Source organism: Harpia harpyja, chromosome 11 (genome assembly GCF_026419915.1).
Source record: "Harpia harpyja isolate bHarHar1 chromosome 11, bHarHar1 primary haplotype, whole genome shotgun sequence".
In the NCBI taxonomy this organism is placed as follows: domain Eukaryota; kingdom Metazoa; phylum Chordata; class Aves; order Accipitriformes; family Accipitridae; genus Harpia; species Harpia harpyja.
The window spans coordinates 19,767,122-19,788,576 of NC_068950.1; the positions used below are offsets into that span (position 1 = coordinate 19,767,122).

General features: G+C 35.5%; 1 protein-coding gene and 1 long non-coding RNA gene across 5 annotated transcripts in view; one reads left to right on the forward strand and one right to left on the reverse strand.

The window, feature by feature from the left end:
• Positions 1–21,455, reverse strand: part of KCNT2 (potassium sodium-activated channel subfamily T member 2) — a 172,220-nt gene that overhangs the window by 86,206 nt on the left and 64,559 nt on the right. For all 4 annotated transcript variants that reach the window (XM_052802059.1, XM_052802061.1, XM_052802062.1 and 1 more), the window contains exons 8-9: positions 20,914–20,997; positions 20,065–20,159 (exon numbers count right to left, since the gene is read on the reverse strand). In XM_052802059.1, coding sequence (XP_052658019.1) covers positions 20,065–20,159; positions 20,914–20,997 — 179 coding nt within the window. The remainder of the gene's footprint in view (positions 1–20,064; positions 20,160–20,913; positions 20,998–21,455) is intronic.
• Positions 1,444–21,455, forward strand: part of LOC128148341 (uncharacterized) — a 43,982-nt gene continuing 23,970 nt past the window's right edge. Inside the window, exons 1-2 of the long non-coding RNA XR_008237262.1 lie at positions 1,444–1,551; positions 1,634–1,723. This is a non-coding gene — a long non-coding RNA (uncharacterized LOC128148341). The remainder of the gene's footprint in view (positions 1,552–1,633; positions 1,724–21,455) is intronic.

Genomic DNA, 21,455 nt, shown 5'->3' on the forward strand with positions numbered 1-21,455 from the left:
TTCCAGGAAATACATGAGCAGGCATTTGAGACAAATTTTATCACTATAGAGGCTGTAACTATCTGCTTAAGGAAATGAAGATTTGGAAGAGTTCACCCAAGATGTTTAAAGAAACTTCCTCTATCTTTACACAAAAATAAAATGTGGCTATAGAACAGTTCATACTTCAGCCTCACACTGGGAGGCATGTAATATCCCTTAGAAGCCTGAAAAAAGCATAGAGGTTTTGCCTGGAATTGGCAAAACTTGCTCACTACTTGCCAAAGGTGTTAATATTAAGCTGGTGCCAGCCTTAAGTCCTCAAAATGAAAGTGATGTTAGGACTAATGCTGTATCTGGAGAACGCCCTGCTTTGCACAGAGGCAAACAGTTTTTCATACTGGAGGTTGTCTCTGTGGGGTGTTCTGTCTTCTCTAGGGCACTGATGTCAAGCCAGATGCAGTTTTGTCCTATGTTTTAAAATTAGACATTATTGGAAAAGCAGTTCTCAGTGCTTGTAGAATTAGTATACAAAGAATCATTAAATGCTCAATTTACACTTCACAAAACTCTGTGTTGAATACCAATATAACTGGAGTGACATTAAAGAGGCATTTTTTTCATTCACTGTATCAGTTACATATGGAAATATTGTATGCTGACTTCGGAATGATAATACACATTCTCTGAATTTTAATTATCTTTTTCCTATGAACAATACTGAGCTGTGTAGTCTGGTCCTACAAAAGGTGAAGGTTTTGCTAACCACCTTACCCATGACCTAAAAACCTAATGCTTTCTGACAGAACCTCTGATTCTTGTGTAAATAATGAAGAAGAGACAAAGCAAAAGAACAAGGGATGAGCAGAAACTACAGCAAGTAAATGACTGGAAAGACAATCAGAAAATACTCTGACCAATAATAAAATGTCTATCCTGTCCAAACACCCTGAAGCTGAGGTTTTAAGCTGCTGAAAAACAAATGCTTCAATTTTTTCCAAGCCCTGTGATGCTTTCTCAGGTCTTTTATAAAACCTGTTTTTTTCTAAACATTTATTTTCTGAAAGGCAATTTTCCATAAACAGCATTAAAATAGAAAAAAAATTTACTAGTTTAAGTAATATGCAGTTTCCAAAATGTTAAAATGACAGAATCTGGTGCAATATATCATGTATAATGTATTGAATTCAAGAATTACAATGAGAAGTTCCAATTTGCACTTTTCATTCCATACAGAAGGCTTTAAAGCTGTGGGAATAACTGATTCCAGGACATTGAAATTGCATACAAGACAGTAAAAGGAATGAGGGAAAAATGCTGACTGGAATGAAGATGAAGGTTGTTATGCTGTCCTCAAAGTAAGTCAGTAGAGAACTATACTTGCTATTCTTAGCTGGTAACAAATGGTCCTACAAATGCAGTAGATCGTGCTGAAATGTATTCACTGACTGGACAGAAAAAAAGATACTGCTGGATGTTGTGGCTTCTTAATATTCAAGGAGAAAATTAATGTTATGACAAGTATCTCAGATATTTTTGCAACTCTAATGCCACTTCATCAGGCAGTCCAATGTAAATCTTTCTATTTTTCCAGAGTATTTTCTTTTCAGAGACCGGCATATGTTTTCATACAACACTCTCCCTTTTTTTTCAGAATCATAGTAGTGAAAGGAAAGACTCGGATTACTTCAACAGGCCTTGAATCAAGCTCTTCGGTTCTGTGGGACTGCGAATACAAGCTGAGGTAGGGGTGCAGAATTCTTTCTTTCACTACACAGCAATCCCACCATGTCAGAAATGAATTCTGAATTTCTCTTCAGCTGGAAAAGTCACCTTTTTCTGTATTCCAGTTGTATCTTTATCCTAAATGACAGTGTTTGATGATATCATTATTGCTTACCTATAGTGTCTAATATAAGCATTTTTCTTCCCCAAAGATCAGTATGTTATATGCAGCTAACGGTTGCAAAAGCTCAACTTATAAAAATAAACTTCCACTAGTAAGCCATGTGACTTCCAGAAACTGCAGAACATCTTGTTAAGCAGAATAGGATATTATGAAATGACCAACTGTATCTAAATATTTGTTGAAACTGAGTTAGAACCTTTCTACTCCTGCTGCTGCGTTTTGTGAAATGAGAAGTAGGGCTGCAATAAAACACCTCTGGTCATTGAGACTGCAGAAGCAGAGTCCCACTGTGGGCAGCATGTAGCTCAGTGTATTTCCATAAAAAGGTCTGTGAGCACGTCAGTCTGTAAGTCCAAAGAACCATCTGTATTTTTGTATGCTTTCAGTCTACCCCAGAACTTTGTTGGTAAACAAAGTAAACTGGCATTCCGACTTAGGTGCATCAATACTGTTGCAGCTAAGAGCCTGCTGGAGTCTGAAGTTTTGGACTGCTCACTCAAGGAGTCAGTAACTATTCAGGAAATAGAATCATGCAGTCAGTACTTCAACCACCAGGTACTCTTCACCTGCAGGGCATTGAAGTATTAGGTAATATTACATACCTATCCTTTCTCAGGAAGAACAATTATGTAATCTATTTATAATATTCAGAAATTATATGTGCTGTGCTGGAAAATTCAAATGCAAACTTCTAATTTAATAGACCCAATATGTTATGCTTTGGAACATCATGCTTAATGTTTCTTGCAATAGTTCTGAAACACTTTTAAGAGTGTAACAGTTGTTATGCAAACTACCCACACTCCCTTGATCAAATTGAATTAACAACTGAAAGATTCATTACCTAAATATTTGTTAAACGTGTGTAAGAAACAACTAACCCAGCGTGTACAATCAGGATTGGAATTAGAGACAGAGGTATTGATTATGACCAGGTATACATGTATTTCATTTCCTAGTGACAGAACGCAGTCACAGTTATCCTCTTAGCATAAATAACAAAAAGTAATAAAAATTCTTATAAATATGAAGAAAACCTAAAAAACACAAACTAGCTCTAGGACTGTGTTTGGATATCTGTCTGAACCTAAGTTTGTTTTGAGGTAACTCATGGAAAATTATATTCAATTTCCAAAGCCTGTTATTGTACCACTACCACTATGTAAGTTGTTTAATTAAGTACTTGACAGATTTTAAAGACACTACGCTTGGATTTTAATCATAAGATTTGTTAAAAAAAAATCTTGAATCATAGAAGGTTGGCTAAGAGAAGCTAATAGTAATAAAGAAATGGAAACTCAATCTTTTAAAACTCTGAGATCAGGTTATATCTACTATGGAAGCACCACTTTTTATCTTTTTTATTATTTGCTCCATTTTGAAGGAAGTAATCATTATTGGTTAGATTTCTACTGGAGATATGGAAGATCCAGCTGCATATTCATTCTCTATGACTGTGAATCCAAAACCACATCCTGTTTCTTTCCTCTTTATGATAGTGATGGAGAGAGATGGTAAGAAGAGGCAAAAAGATTCTCAAGTTGGATGGTTAGAGATAAAGTTTCTAAAAGGACTGACAGAGAAAAAATGGCCAAATCCATACTGGATTAGGCAAAAGGCTCGTCTAATTCAGTGTCCTGCTTCTACTGAGAGCAGTAACAGGTTTTTAATGAAAAATAAACAAAAACAGTATGGAAAGATTCTCCCCTGAAATACTCCATCTGCATTAAAATAACCTGTAATAATAATTCAAAATGCATACCTTAGTCGTGGTCCAAGAGCAGACTTTCTCTGATGGAGGATGAATCAGCTCTGTGTCCATCCTAGCCTAGGTACACTTCAGTCTCATTACAAACATTTATTTGTTGTAAACAATCCTGCAGTTCCTGACCTTGAAGTATCCTCTCTAATGTTTACATGTATTCTGTACCAAAGCTGCCTACCGTAAGAGTGTTTCCAGACCTCACTGAAACATGTAATATCTTTCAACAGCTGGAAAATCCCAGATACCAATATTCCTTTATGGCAGCTTATTACGTTTATGCAGCTCCTTGTGTGCCAAGGTAAACCACCTTAGCTTCAGTCTATTCGGGTATCTAGTTTACTAAATTTTTGATACCCATATAAGCTAGGTCATGGAAGTAAATAAACGTTTAGGAAAAGAGTTGATTCAACAGAATTTCACAAACACTTGAGACAGGATCGGTCTTAGATGATTTACAGCCTTAAAACTGTTACAGCATTATGATATAGTCTATAAGCTACTGACAAAATGATTTTGTTCATTGTCAGCGTAACTCAAGTCACAGCATATTTTAATGACAAATGGATTTAATTTTATTGTTAAGTATTCATTCTGATTTATCTTAGCCTTGAAACCTGAAAACTTCTCTCCTAGTTCCTTCCTTTTAGGACAGGCTTTTTGTGGAATAGGATTTTTGAATTTTCCTCCTAGTTTTCCTTCAGTTCTGGTGGTCAAAATTCTCTCCTTATAAGATTTTGCCTTTTCATCTGATTCTCAAGGATATTCATCATGGATCTTCCTTGAACTTCCATACATTTTTACATCTCCTTGACAGGCTCTCATTTGTTTGCATTTTGAATGCAGCTCTCGTTGCTGCGATTAAAACAACTGCTTCAGGACAAACCAAATTACCTTCCTCCAGTTGCAAAATTTTCTTGTTAATGACACCATAAACAAAAATTAATTTCCCAGAAATTTACAGGTGAGTAATATTCAGGAAGAATGGTCTTTCCTGCACTGCTTATCCTGCTATGAAACTCAGACCAATAGAAAATACAGGCTGGAGTGATCTAAAACTTGCAAGTGACTCACAGCAGGTATCACTTGTCTTATCCACCTTAACCATAGGCATGAGGGGTGCAGCCCTTTGGAAAGCTCACAGGTGAAATCTTCCTTTCCAGCTTAAATTTCCATAAAAAATGAATTCTGTTGCAGTTATACCCAAGCTCTGTCAGAAGTGAATTTTACTTGTAGACATGGAAGAAACTGATTTCTGCTTGCCTTATTTATATCTCACTCACAATATTTTAATATGCTATTGCAGTCAATCCTCACTGTCTGCATTAAGCTCATCTTTTCCCCAGAAATTTTCATTCATATTTGTTTTCATCACCAATTATCTAGAAGGACTAAACAGTATAATGATGACAATCTTCACCGTTAGAAGACATAGATAACTAAGACTGGTATCAGAAAGCTGACTTTTCCTGAGCCAGAACGTAGGCTCTGAGGCCCCTGTGAAGCACCGTCTACCTCACAAATTCTACCCTTCTCATTCCAGGTCCTGCAAGTCTAGCTTGTAGAGTGATTATTCCATATAACAATATTTTTGTATGTGATGTATAACCGAAGCAAGAAAAACTAGTCATGAAATATTACTAGAATGGAATATTTCTGTTTACTAGAAATGACTTTTCATATGTTTACTGAGCTTACGGATTCTTTTATTAGGCACCCAAAATGGAGAAAAGCACTTTTTGAGAAAAACAATAGAATATGCATTTGGAAGACTAAAGGGTGAATAAATAGAAGACCCAGACATGTAGGCTAGAAACTGATGAGAAATACCTGTTTATCATGGCAGCTGCTTGCTGTGCTTTATATAATCTTTCTGAGAACAAAGGAGAGAGGTTTGCAGATATGGAGAGGAGACAGATGGAGCACGATGGACTTACTTGAACATTTTGAGAAGGCCAAATGAAGACCACTGTGAAATGCTACAATTATGTAGGAACACAGAGACAGAGATCTGTTGTGTTCCTTCTATTGCACAATGTTTACGCTTACAATGAGGAGTTCATTCTGCAGATGAGTATTTATAGGTCAGTGAATGCAAAAGCTTTATGATAACTTAAATGAGGATGTAATCTGCTCCATTTTGGATTTTATTATTGCACTATTATTTACTTTTTAAGTAGATGTGTGTGTTTTTATAAAGTAAAGATGGTATTTTGAATAATTGTTCAAGATGCTGAACAATGAACATAAGCACATTCTCTAGTATTTTTAATAATGATTGAAAGTATCCATGAAAATAACAGCACTGCATATTATTTAAATTATAAAGTTGTGCTGTTTCGAAATGCAGTAACCCCTTTATGTTTACAAAATGAAGCAAGCAGAGAGGTTTGTTCTCCAAGTGACAAGTTAGATGGACATATCTGTTTTCTGCATGTCTGGATGTTGGCTAAAACACAACTTTATGGGAGAGGAGTTTAGGTAATGAGAAACTTTCTATTCTTCTCCCCTCTGGAAAATTTAAATTTAGAAATAGTGTTTAAGGTAAATGGCTGTAGTCAGATCACATCGGGACAGTGGTGTACGCTTCTTGCATTTCAAGCTGCGCTCTGAAATCACTGACTCATCATGGTCTTTTCTCTGTTACCATTATGAGTGTTTCCCTTCAATATTTTTGTTGTTATGTGCACAAATATGGCATTATTTAAACTTTTTTCATATGCATAGGTGTTGTCAGTGTTGTTACCTTTGCCAGTGAGGTCACCTGTACAGAAAAGAATAAAGGCCACTAGATACTGTCAAAGCTGCAGTCTCCTTGCCAACATCTTTGATTCCTCTCAGCTCTCCCCAGCTTGTTCCAGTGTTGGGGTACTGTCATCATCTTCCTTATTTTTGTGCAAAACTCTTGAGATTGTGAAGGATAGTGACAAGGGATGGACTGATTCTTAAATGGGAGGATGACTGCAATCTAAGCAATAGTGGAGAAAAATCTGACCAATAATTACACAGATACCTCTGCAGGTTGCCAGTGGGGTTTGCTGGACAGTAAATCCTGTGCATCTGCATTTCTATAAGTTTGTCCTCAATTTAGCTGCTATGTTCCGTGATATTCTTAAGACAGAGAAAGATTGTTCAAACAAGCAGTGAGCAAAATGGAAATAGAAGCATACACTGTGTTGCTGCTTTACAAGGGTAGTGTCCATCAAGCTGGTTAAATGGGTGGCTGTATGGGCAGTCTCAAGACAATTGCACTGATGTCCAGTTTCTGTCTATTTAGAACACTACCTGTAGGCTTATGATGACTAGAAAGTTCACTGAAAAGGGTAGTAGAAGATTCAAAAGGGTGTATGGAAACCACAATGTGACTTAAAGTTTATCCTTCCTTTTTTTTTTTTTTATTAAATACTCATATGGTATGCTTTGGCTACTTTATTTCATAATGATTTGTTATTAAAAAAACAACAGCATACGTGAAAAAGTGTTCCACATAAATACTTCTTTCTTGTTTGTGTTCCTCCTGGAAAGGTATTTTTACTTCAAAGTTGTCTCCTTGATGACCTACTGTCTTAGCTAGAACTTGTTTGGGCAATGACCAGGGAAACAACTGGCCTGTGAACAAGATATAATTAAGCACCAGGCTTAATGCTTAGGTTTGCCAAAATAGCTGAAAGGGGGCAAATGTTAAATAGAGGTTGTCTAGTGGGGTGAAAATTATAGGAGGTTAACTGCTAGGAGATAAAAGCAATATATTGCATCATATATTACAGAAGTAGGCTCCTTTATGGTTTGAGTTTCTGCTTGGAAACCTAGCAATTCTTCTAGCTATGAGCCAGAGGACTTAGATACCTTGGACTGGCTGTGTCTTGTTTGGTTTGATCAGCAAGCTCCATGATTTCATCACCATTCTACTCCTACTCCTCACTATTGTTAACACTGGTAGAGTCTGATGGTGTTTTCAATGAAATGTTTTGGTTGAGCGGAAAAGCCTGAACTTTACAATAGCTAAAGAGCTTCCTGAAAGTCATAGAAGTTTTTATGAATTCCATCTGAGTTTTCTTCTTTGGACCACCCATTTTGACCATGTGTTTGCGTGAAGAAAAACCTTCAAGTCTGATAATTTCTTTGGCTAGAATTCAAATGGATCTATGCATAAAACTCTTCCCAAAAATCAGTGAAATTCAAAACCTCCCAGGACTACTCTGAAGTGTGAGGTGTGACTGTTTAACAATCACAGCTATGTTTATGATGGTTTATGATGAAATCCCAACAAGCTACATTCTCAAAATAGCATAGTTGATAATACTCATCATTTAAAAAAAGAGCACAGGTTGTATCAGGATGACCAAAAAACAACAGACACATGAGTGAAGAGATGAGCTGATTCAAGCAGCCAGCAAAATAGTATGGGATTAATGATCATAATAGTGGAAAGATGAAGGCGGGGAGGAGAAGAAAGAAGATCACCATGACTACCAGGACTGACAGCACACTATATAGTTAGTCTCTGCTATGTTTTGTCTGGCATATTTTCCCTTTGATTGCTTAGCCCATGGAGAATATTCAGTAAGATTTTATTCTTACTACATACTCACTACAGGCCTTAGAATTAGACTTCCACTCTGAATATTCAAGATTAAGTATTTCACATTTGCCTTAAAGTTGGCTGAATCTTTATCTTCTGCATTTTTTTTCTTTTTTTGTTTTAGAATATTAGCAAAGTGAACAAAGAGATTGAGTGAAGTACAGTTGAAACATGACCCACAATCATTCTTTTTTGCCGTATTTATCCAATTCTAGTAAAAGTACATACATACCCACATGTAGCTGTGCCCTCTCCTCAGCAATTTTATTTTGAACTTCTTTGCATAAAATATTTACATTTACTTTGTTTTCACTGCTCATCACTAATGATAAACTTGCAAAATATAGGACTGTATTTAATTTGTTGATATCAACACACTGTAAACTGAAAAGCAAATTAAGTACTCATTAAGTACTCAAATTAAGTGCTCATTCTCAGCAGTTGACTAAGGTTTGTCATAAATGTAAGCCAGTAATAATAGATGTCCTGAAAATATGAAAAGGTAATTCAAAAGTTTATTGGAATGCCATGAAGCGTTCTGTTCTTACACTGTAGAGTTAAGCAAAGCAGTAGAATGCATGCAATTATAGGAGACCATAAAGTACTGGATACCTTTAAATAGCCTCATCCCTTATATGATCTCCTACTCCTTTTGTAATATATTTGTAAAAACACTGCTTTTCTGTGGAATGTAATTATGTACAGTACTCTGTGCCCAAAGGAGCTGACAATTTGATTTCATGCCTGTTGTTAAGTTTTCAGTCTGCAAAGTCAACCCACGGTTTGTACTTAAGTGTTTACTAAATGAATACCAATTATTTTTTCTTCCTTATTGCTGTGACCCAGGCACTTCCACCCTAATATACAGCATATATAATTTTTCATATATATTGCAGAAATGTACAATTTCCACAAACATAAAAAATATGGCTGTGTTTTTGCAAAGAATGGAAGCATATATTCAACTTTAAGCTTACATTTGAGTTCCTTTATAAGTATACAGTTAGATATTTTACAGAGGTTGAGAGATAACAAAACTCAATATAATTTACTATTTTTAACTTATTTTTAGGAGAAGGTTTTAATTGCCAATGGAAGTGCAGAACTCATTAATCAGAGAGCTCTTTATTTGGATTATACCCTAAAGGGTCTTTATTTACAGACTTCTGCTTTGGGGGGGACAGGGAGAATGGAAAGCGATATCTGCTAACAGTGCTAGAAATACAAATTTATTGGAGCTGAGATACCATTTAGAGATTAATCTTTAACACTCTCTGATATCAAGCTGACATTTAATTGTTGTGACTAGGTCAAACAATTGACAGACCTGTATGTTTTGGTAAAGACTCTTGTTGAAGTTCACAAGCAATTATCAGAGATTGAGTTTACAAGTAACATTTTTGTAATGAATCATACTTTTAATTCTTTACTTCCTTTATTTAAGCTCAGTAAGTGATTTTGGCATGTGACAGCTCTGGCATGGGGGATGGGGCCCCTATTGCTAATGGAAAGAATATCACACACAGGTGACTTAGAGGAATCCATGGACATTTAACTTTTGCATGTATTTATCACCCAAATATGATTACTATGTTTGGATGATTGTCTACCTGTCTAGTTTCACCTGTTTGAAAAACATCTGTCTAAACATTATAGTAATTTTTAATGGAATACCAAGTATACAGAAGAGAAAAATTGAGATTTTTTTTCTTTTAAAATTCATTGTAAATGCACTAAAATCTGTCTTCTTTTTAGGTCATCTCGTATCACATCCCTAGCTTTGCCAAAGCCTTTGAGATATCCTTTCAATATTCCATAAAGTTATGCCTAATACAAACAGGGTGTGAGTGAATAATTCCTGGTGGCTGGTGCCAGCTTCTGTTAGTATGGCCAAAGTTGTATCAACATCTTTTTTAACTCTTCACTTCCTGATTTGAGAAATATGAACTTTGCTAAACTTCACACCCTTAAAATACAGCTGGAATATGAAACAGACAATAAAAGTGAACAAATCACTGAAGAGTTACGCTGATCACAAATCAGCATAATGAGTTACTGCTCATCAGAGAACCAGAATAACTGATGGCATCTAATAATACAGTTAAATGTGTTAGCATAAACCACCATAAACACCAAATCTTAGTGAAGTAAAATAGTTTTGTCAGCCTAATGAATCAGTCAATGAAAGATAACTATATTTTTTTTTAAGTCTGCATGCTAATGACAACTTCATTTTTGAGCCAAGAATTGTGAGTGATGATGGTTTGCTGCCAGGCATTGAATTTTAAATGGTGAAATAACACCCTCAACATAGTTAGTCATCCATTGTTACACATGGCATTCTATTTGCTACTGTTTAAAATGATATAACATTCTCAAAGACAGCATGTGAGTATCAGCTTTTTCTTTTTACTGCAAAGATAAAACGAAGCATGTGAAATGTAATGCCTTCCTGTAATGACACAGATGGAAGACAGAGGTTTTAAACACTTTTTTTATGTATCAAATTGCCCCTTAAGTTCCCTTAAGGGGAACTTTACCTGCTTTTATTGAAGTCCTCCCAAAACCAAAGCAAAACATAAGATTTCTTTTACCAGTATCATGATACAGTATTTCACAACATGCAGACTCTGGTTGTATTCCAGATCAACTTGTATTCTAGTATTTTATTTTACCAAAGTTATTCTTGTCACCCCTGTTCTGAAGGTAACATGCATATTTTGCATATGTAACATTTACATTTTCACACAAGATATCTATTTACAAGCCTGTGATTCAGCAGCAGGTGTATGTGTGCATGTGTGCTTATAAACCAATGGAAAGCTTATTAAAGAACCCACATCCTAAAAATTTGCATGCCCTTGCACGCCTGTTGTATTTATCTCCATTGCTCCCTGTCTCTTAATCCCCAAAACCTTTCCTCTGACTGCATTTTTTCTGTGGATCTTTTTCAAGTGCAGATACTTTTGAAGACATACATATCTCAAATGCATATTGCGCATATTAAAATATGGTAGTTGATTTTTGGTAACGGAATATGGCATTCTATTTCTGTTTGACATTCCTGATTTGTCTTTGCTCTTTGGGTAATGACTTCTAGATTTTCACCAAATCCCCCTTCATTATGTCAAGGGGTTCACGTGACAGTTATGGAATTATATGTTGTGGCCCCAGTTCTGTCCTTCTGTACATCAGTGTGACACAGAAAACTAAAGCAGGCTTTGCTAATTTAATTTTTAATTTTACTAAGACTTTACATATTCCTTATAGTCATTCTATGTTATGCTATGTTCCTGCAAAACAAGAAGGACAGGATTGCACTTAGATTAACTTTGAGGAATTTTATGTGTTGCTTTACACGTGCTGGCAAGCCATAATTAGTTAATATTAGCAGTAGCTTGATTTTATTTATCTCCCACAAAATTCAAAATATGATTGCTAACGAAAGGATGCTATGGAGATGCAGTCTTTTAGAATTGTATTTCTAACAGTCCAAATGTTATATGACTCAAAACCATTTCCTTTTTTTCCACCTTACCTAATGGTAATTGGTCTTTGCTGCCAGAACAACCTTTGCTTGTGATGGTATCTGGTAATATTATTACTGTATTACAAGATGTCATGATAATAAAAGCCGAAAAATTGTTCTCCCAATAGCATACTCAGAGTGCATAATGTTTTGCAAAATATTGTGTAACCCTCCCAAATATTCTCAATGCATCTCTAATGAAAAGTTGTCCAGACTATTGTAAATATTAGCAGCTATTGCTATCTGAGAGACATTTTTACATCACATGAAACTTATTGGGGAAACTATTGGGAAAGAACCTGACAGACATTTTCTCTCCTTCTTGGGCAGGAGTTTGGTTTTTAATCTATTTTTACACTTTGCTTAAGTATGCGTATTCTAATTACTGAATTTACAGTACCTTCACATAGCAGAAAAAAATTATTAGAAGAGAATAATCACAAATGATTCAAAGGATAGAGGCTGGAACTTTCAGAATGGAAAGTAATTTAATGTCTAACTCTCACCAAGAGTAAAAGTCTTGCAGGCCATGCTGAAAATTCTTTCTAGTGTCAATTAAAAATACTGATTTAAACAACACCACACTACTAGATTGTGAAATTGCTATTGATTAATTGTTGAAGGATGATTTACCTGACCTATAACATAGAGTTACATACCATTCAAAATATTAAAGTCTCATGTGGTACAACAATAGAGAACAAAAAATGTGGATAAGTTTATTTTGTCTTTCAAATTTATTCAAATTTAACTTTGCCCACCTTTATCTAAATTAAGTTTGGAACTACTGATTTTCAGGTTAATAAATGATCTGCAACCTGTGCTAGAAAATCAGCAAAACTTTGATTGTAACTTGAAAAGATCACAAGTACCTGAAGCCCCAACCCATCTTTCAGGATGCAATAAACAACAGAAATCTCTCATTCGTATTGTTTACTTCCTTAATTTAATATTTCCCTACATATTTCAAAAAATAGGATTTGCTTATAAATAATCTGTTGTTGACACTCCACTTTACAGAGGCTTTGTGAAGCAGCTGAGCTACCATTTAGTCTTTCCGATTATTTTTTATTTTCAGAAGAAGACAAGATGACTACAAATGTCTCTCTCACACTCAGAAGATAATTTGGATTGAACTCTCTAACCTTTATGACTTTGTTCCAGGGACCACAGTAAATAGGCTATTCAGATTATTATTAATTTCACTGGTCTCTGTGTCTAGTTTTAAATGTTCCATTACATCATTTGCACAAAGAATTCCCTGCATGTCACATGGGAAAGATGCTGACCTAATTATTTTAGAAATAACTATGTAGAAACATCTGAAAAGATTAACAAAGGAAATATTATGTCACTACCAAATTAATAACTAAAATAGCATGAAAATCAGTGTATAATTATCTAGGTTTCCATAGAAACCACGTTTGATGTGTAGCCAAAAAGACTTCTGATTGGGCTTCCATACTTCTGCTCTCCCTATAATAAACACAATTTCTGTTCTGCCTTTCACAAACAACTAATCAGTTTTTCAGTAGCATAAGTCCTTATCCTATACTCTTTAAGCAGCACTCTTTAACAGCCCTGATCACCCATATGCTTTTTTAAGATCTGAACTCTTGAACTTAAATATGTAAAAGTATTTTAAAAAATGTATTATGACAAATACCACGCTATCAACCAAAGGAAAAAAAAAGAAAACAGAATAAATTCATATATGGTAACATTTCTGTGTTGTCACAATACAATAGTTGCATAAAAATAAGCAAAGGCATTAATCCAAGAAACAAGTTGGGGGGTTTATTACATTTTGTCGTTATAATTTTTCATTACATTTTCTCATCAAGCCTTCTCAAAGGCTTGTAAGTAAATGATCCCCAGTGCTAGCAAAGGTGAAAAAGGTGTGGCCCATCCCCTAAGTCCATATTCCATTAGAAACAGTAAGAGTTTTATCTCAATTTGTGTTTCATTTAAATAATCTATATTGACAACTATTTGTGGCAACACTCTGTTTTCACATGCCTCTTATATAGCAGATTTTAGCAAAGCCACCTTATAAATTTCTATACCTTAGAAAAGATAAACTCTGTATGAAATATGTTTTTCTCCTACCAAAGCTGATGAAAATGTTGTCCTTGTGTTCATGCACACAGTTCTTCCCAGAAGGTAACATTTCAGATAAACCCTAATTTAATGTATAGATTATTTGTTCGCAAATAACAGGTGGATATTTTAAGAAATGTTTTGTTATTGACCTTCCAGAGGATGCGCAACATTTTTATTGTTCTATCACTTAAGGAAGTGTTAAGGTAGTGTCTGAAGTAGACTTCAATTCTAATTGTATACACTCACAGAAAAACTACCCATACATGCTGCCCTGACTTCAGCAATCAAAAAGCAGGACAAGGGTAGGGTGGAAGTTGGTACGATGGATTTGAAAGGTACTACACATGCTACCTGTCCTACTTCAAGATCTATTTGTTTATGTTTGGAGAGTACTACATCGGAATATTTCAAAACAGAAAACAGAGATCCTTTGTTTGAAACAAGCAAGTTCCTGACACATCTGCTTTATTTCAGAGAAACAAAAGCACAACTGCTATTATTTTAATACTTTGTGGGATTCTTTTAATAGTTGAATAATTTATTTTGTGTTATTTACAGTTACTTAGAACTTTCCATTAATGTTCTATAATATTCTGGGATGTAAATTCTGCAACTCCTGTTTAGTCTGTTAGATCCTGAGACTTCATGTGCTTTACCACTTTAGAATCATTGTATTTGATCAAACTAAATGACAGAATTAGAGTTTAATTTTGTGCTATTTTTGAATGCAGAAAATCTCTCTGGGAGATTGGGCCCGAGCACTGAGAGTACTATACAACAAAACATAAAGTCACAGAAAGAACTATAGACCCAAAACCCCACATTTTATTCTACATTACATAATCCACCAACATTCTTCAAGTTCATCCTACTTAATGCTAGGCATTGCTCTTGGGAGAACTGCAGTTGTAGGCTCCTGATATAATCAACACAGAAGGGCAGAGAAGCACAAACCTCCATGTGGTGATTTAGTTCCCTTCAGATCTGCATTGGCCTCTAAGGTGTTTGTCTCTACTTATTGATAATAAAGAGAACTGGAGCATTGAGATGCCTTATTTTCTCTAACATCACATGGGATTAATCCTTTTTTGTTTGTTTGGGTTTTTTCTGTAACATAGTATTCCAAATCTGAAGGTCTTGATTTGTCTTGTTTGGACTAGATCATTGTCTGGATTTGTTTTCATTCTTACAAGCAACTTATACTGTTTCCTCCAGATGAGAATTTTGATGTGTAATTGACATTGAGGCTACAGTACTGGCATACCACATTTATTCTGTAAGTTAGTGTGTGAAAACATCCTAATTTTCTGATTTTGAAAGCACTGAAGGGTAAAAAATATTAAGATTGACCTCAGTGAGCTTTCAATGAAGACATAAGCAAAGTTTGTGCAGGCTTCTTAGTCTTCAGTAAGAAAAAAATAAATGCCCATCTCAGTTTGTAGCCACCTTTTTCACAAGCTAATCATTCTACACTGGTGATACATGACTAACACTGATTTAAAGAGCAAAATAAGTCTTAATAGATGATTCACTGTGTCACAGAATGATGCCTGAAATAGTCATTCACTGTTATTTGTCTTCTTGTACAGTTTACAGAAATAATTAGTATTCCATCTGACAAACAAGTGCAAACATCCATTAGCTAAATGACACAACATATACTTTGACTAGGTCTATAACTTTCACTACAACTGTATCATTATTAACTACTGAACAGTCTGTCATATAGGAGTACACATCTTTTAGTATATGTATAGTTGCTCTGGATAGGAAGCCACTGAGGTATTTAAGAAAAAAAAATTATGTGATAGCCTAATCTGTCTTTGAAATCAGAAAAAAGAAAAAAAGTCCTTGTATGTAATCTGTAAACTACAGATACATGGAGTTGGCCTTATGAGTTTACTGATCTGCAAATGAGTTCTACGCTCGGATCCTTAAACAATTATCATCAAAAATCACAGTGGAATAGAGCAAAAATTTTATTATGTGATTACTGTTTGTTCTGTAATAATTGTCAACTGTATACAAAAATACAAAAGGAGCCTTCTCCCACTATATTCTGAATGCAAAGGACAGCTTGAATAATGGTATCTAAAAATTGTGAGATTAGCCAATTAGCTGTAAACATTTTTGTTTTAACTTTTCATCTGAAAGCTTACACCTGAGTTATAAGACATAAGTTGGAATGCTTCTATATGTGTAAACACCACTTATAAGATTCTGTTGTAGAGATGTAACTGATGGGTTTGCTGATGATGCATGAGGCAGAATTTAATTAATTTTCTGTGGGTTTTCTGCTAGCTATGGTAGAATTTATTTTGAAAATACTTATTATATGCAGACAGGAGCAAAGTTGATGAGGAAGAGTTCCTTTTACACATTTATGAATTTTTAAAAATGTTTTCTATAAATATGCCATTTTCTTGCAGCTGTTTTACATAACACAGATCCCTCAAACTGATCTTTAAAGTAAATGTCTGTGGAAAAAGACGACCACTCAAATGGTAACAAATGCAATGCTGTTGTCTACACACTAGAAGAACAAGTAAAAGTGTACTGGGCTTAGATACACCAAATTTTCTCCCTCCATTGTAAACCATCGGGAGACTGGGAGGTGTAGCCAGGTCCTTCCCCAGGGTCCTGGGTGTGCTAAGGCACTTCTCAGTGACTGGGACTGAACAGTTCCTCCACATTTGAGAGAGTGTAATTTCAGCTCTGGCTAGACACAGATGGCAGAGGCACGTTCCTGCTCACTGAACTTGCACCCATACAAAGATCAGACATAAGTATCTTCTGATATAAATATCTTCTTACTCTGTAAACACATGAGCTTTCAGAAAGGGTGCTATAATATACATTCTGCAGCAAAATTGTACTTCCATAATTATCAATGGAGACATGTCAGCTCCAGTATGCTTGTACATATCCAGCTATTTTGTACTCTGTACAGAACTACAGGTTTCTGTTATTGCACAAGGAAGTAAAGAAAGCATCTCTGTCACACCTCGGCAAAAACCTACTCTTAAATATGTTAAAAATGTACCCAAAATTCTGAAAAATTGATTAAGGAGCATATCTTTTGGATATGAACTAATCACTGGAAAGTAGTTATGCTTCAGCATTTATTTGTTTTAAACTTTCTCACAGAAATGACCATCAGAAGACTTACAAAAGGTTTCAGTCTCACCTGAAGCAGTAAGAAAGCACTTCTGCTGCACTTTCTCAGTGCACCAGTCTAAGTGAACTAGTAAAAAATGGAAGTAGAAAGAGGAGTCTTTCTGGGCTTCATACCGTCTTGGACTTCTTACAAAATGGTTGACAATGGTGTAATCCCCATACAAAGCTATGTGACACCTATTTCTATGTGTCTGATAAAAAAGCATGGTTTTGAACAGAACCCTGTGTTGTAAAGTTACATTGACTTCGGAAGTGCTGAGAAGCCAATGTTCCTATTGAAGCAGCTGGTAAAAGCAAGCCTGTCAACCAGGAACTAAGAAGGGCTGTGGTGTTACAATTGAATCCATACAGTGCCTGAAAGTCATTATCTCATTAACCTCACAGGTAGGCATGGAGGCACAGTGGCACCAAAGCACACCATGAGCATGTCCCTGTGCTACTCAATATACTCTAAGGGGAAAGTGCTCTGAAACTGTAAGCACTGTATTCAAGCTACTAATCTAGGCTTATTAATTTTACATTACTGAAGCTATGGTACTTCGTGGACAAAGGCAGTATCTCTAAAGGTAACCAAAACATGGTTATGAAAACAGACTAGTGTTAGCTCAAAATTTTTTTTGTATTGTGCTCCATTACATGTATGGATAAGTATAGTGCTAGCTCTCATACGTGTTTGGGGGAATACACTTGGTTACTGCCTGCTGTTGCAGAAAATGTGAAAGATCAGCCTGCTGAAAGCCACCCTTAAGTGGACAGATTCCAGAAATGGACTTTGCTCCTCTTTCAGCATGAAGAAACTCATGTAAGCTTAAAATGATGCCTCTTAAAATGAAACGCTGTCTCAAATTCACCACAGATGTAACATAATCCAAGACATTAAGCTAATTGATTCTGTTTATAAGAGAATTTTTTAGATATATTAAAAATATGCTCTGTAATATAAAATCATACGTAGACAGGTAAAAAAGTGTAAAAATGCCATTATGTGTGTTCATATAAGAAATGGTAACAATTGGCTAAACAGAACTCAAGTCTTAGGCAAGCTTCAGATGCTTGAACAACTATTCCTAGTCATTTCAAAAGTGCTTCATTTCCTTAGTTATTACATTACTGGGTGTTTTCATCCTATTTAGCTTATTTTGCAGTCTAGCTAGGGTCAATACTAGGTCAGTATATAATGATCTATAATGAGCTGGTATTTGCAGCTGTTGAGACCAGACATAATTGCTGGAGGTGAGCTTGCCATTTACTGCATGTTTTACTGTCAGTTATCAAAACGCCTGGTGGCGAGCATGATGTTCTGTTTAGCTGCAGCTTCTATACCTTATTCAACCAGGGATCATCACAGTGAGTTCTTAGGAAACATTCTTGTCACTAGTTTACTTCAGTGAGAACTGGATACATATTTTGTTCAGCAGTTCAGTAAAATATTGAAGTAGGTTAGTAAAAAAGGTGAAGGCATATTTACTCAAGAGTGCGTTGTATTGCAAAAAGTTAAAAAGCAAAATTAGAGCCAATTAAAAATGTCCAAGTGCTACAGTGGTAGAATTTTATGCATTCTGGTTCAAGTATTGTAGTCCTTATTTATATAAAATTTCCTCTTAAAGGGCCATAATATTCAATAGGAAATTTAATCTCACAAAAATTCATTACTGTTTAGACCTGGCAGCATTTGTCATTATGCAGTTGTGTAGCCATAAGACAAAGGGTAAAATTGGACCATTCGTTTAGCCACTGGCTAGAACAAACTCCTCTTCTTGAAAAAAGGATAGAGAGGGACAAGACTGGAAAAGGCCATGTGTTATTTTAGGCAGCACATAACAGTGGCTATCAGAAAACCAAGCTAGAGAAATACAGTAAGAGCAAATCAGATCACTGTCTCCAAAATGACAGACCAAACTTTATCAGTGTGCTGACCCAAAGGCACCCTGTCTGGCAAAATAAATACAGGTGATTTAGCCTTTCCACACAGAATCACCTTCTCTGTTCGCTGCCCCCTTTCACGCTGTCTTGTAACACACACATTCTTCCTCTACTTTTTTTTTTCTGTATATGACACTTCTCAGGCAGTACTCCTGAGAAAATGTTGTATGTTAAGTAAGCTACCAAGCTACATTATAACCACTATCCATTTATACAAATATAAGCATGACCATCCTGGGTAATACCAAAGACTCATGTATTCTACTTTTATCTGTCTCCAGCTCTGGTCAACAGCACATCCCTAAGGCACAATATAAAAATGGGACAATCAAGTGGTGTTTCCTGTGGATCTTTTCCTAGCCTCCAATAATCTGCAGGTCATGAATTTCATTAATCAAGTATGTTTATATTTAATGCCCTCAACAGATTTTTCTCCGTGCTTCCCAAACTCCTGGAAATTTACGTTTTCAAGGTCTTGCAGTAAAAAGTTCTTCAGAGTAACACATTTTGGTTGTTTGAACCTACCATCCACTACTTTCTTTAATCTAGATTATAAAATCTACACTTCCTGTAATTGAGATTATTTACAGCTGTCCCCTTGTACTCCTTATAGGAACCTGACTTGGTCATCAGAGCGGTAAGGCTGAGATCTTGCATATTTTTCTCTCTGTCCCACCAGTCAGAGGAAGGTGACCTTAGTATGGGTACTTCTTTTGGTACTCTTCAAATTTGAGTGACTTTTCTGCTGAGATTGCACTCTTGGTACATACGTAAGTTTTCCCCCACTCCTTTCTCCTGTGTTTTTGCATCATCTGCATTTCCTTCCTTAGAGTGAGAATGATTCCCTTTCCCATGCATGCACATTCTGTTTCCAAACCCAGTGTATCAGGACCCCGGTAGTACCAGGTGCTAGTTAACACTTTCACTGCAAGTATATTACTCTTTTTATTTCAATGCATGATTTCCATAATGCCTGTTTTATCACTATGTAGTAAAGGAAGAAAAGCTAATACATATAATAAAAACGGGGGTAGTATTTATATATAATAAATCTAATTTTACTATTTATATGTAATAAAAAAGGGGGGTTGGCCACTTACCAAGTGAAGATAAGACATAGTAAGGTAGATATTAAAATGAGGACTTGGTTAAACATTGCAGACTGCGTGCGTTGGATGGCTCTGTGAAGATCATTCTGTATTAATGGAAAATAGGTGTTATTTTTAGTTTTGAATTAATAAGGCATGAGCTGATTCTATAGAGGAATTATATAGTGCCCTGATAAAATGCAGTCATTCAAATGCACTTAGAATTTGCTGATCATATAGCAGGGTGCAAAAGAGCCAGCTGTGATACTTTGATTATTTAACTAGTTCTTTGTTGAACTTGGCACAATTCTGATACTATTGCAAGCTGCTTTAAGGTCTGGCTGCTCATGTCTAGCTTAAAAATTACAGGCTGCAAGGACCAATTAAGGCATAGCAGTTGAGTTCCCTGCAATTATGTATGAATGGAAGAGTAGCAAAAGAACCAGCCATTCCAACCTTCCCTTATTGGCACGGGAATAATTTAGTTCCATGCCAAATCCTGCTGTGAGAAACCCTGCCACCTACTGTAATGCCTCCCAAGTTCAGGTTACTTCTGTCATGAGTAAAATGTTTAACTGATCGTTTGGTGTCGTTTCACCTTAATTTAGCCCGAAGGAATTCCGAATTCAACGCGACTCCCTGGTCTGTCCAGCCCGGGTCGTGACAACTTGATATCTTAATTTTTTCTAATTTTGATGCAGAAAGCAGTTTAGTAATGCTTGACCATTTCTATAATCTAAATACAGACCTGGTTAGCTTCCTCTTAAAGTTCACAGTGGACTGTGCTGCCAAAATCCCACTAAAGACAATATACTAAAAAAATAGAAACTCTGAAATAGTTATTTCCTTTGTCATACTTACAATCATATTCTCTAAAGCATGCTTTGCCAGCCAACAATTTAAAAATACAGGAATAAACAGGTTTCTTAGGACTGGCCAGAAAATCTGAAAGAAAAATTAACAAATTCATTAAAAGCTTTTCTAGTCAAGAATAGAGCTTTTCTATTCAAGCAGCAGTGAAACACTTGGGAAAAATACTTATTATTAAGGTGTTACTAGTGTGAGATATGGCTTTAAATAACATTTTTTCTTCCTTTGTGATTAACTGTATGTAAGATAATTTGATAAAATAAGGACAGTCAGTTTTCTGTGCAGACACCAGAGATTCTTAGATTTTTATATCTAGCTGGTTTATTTTATTGATTGTGCTGTAGTTTGAGTTACAAGGGTTTGGTTTTGTTTGTCCCCTACCAGGGAGAAAGGGGAAAGTGATCTGTATTATTACTTCATTAAAGTAGCAAACTGTCTTCTTGTTGTTGATGAATTTCTGTTCCTGCAGGCACAAATTTGTTATCCACATAAGATTCAAATTTACTTAAATAAAAATTAAGAGTATTTTTGCA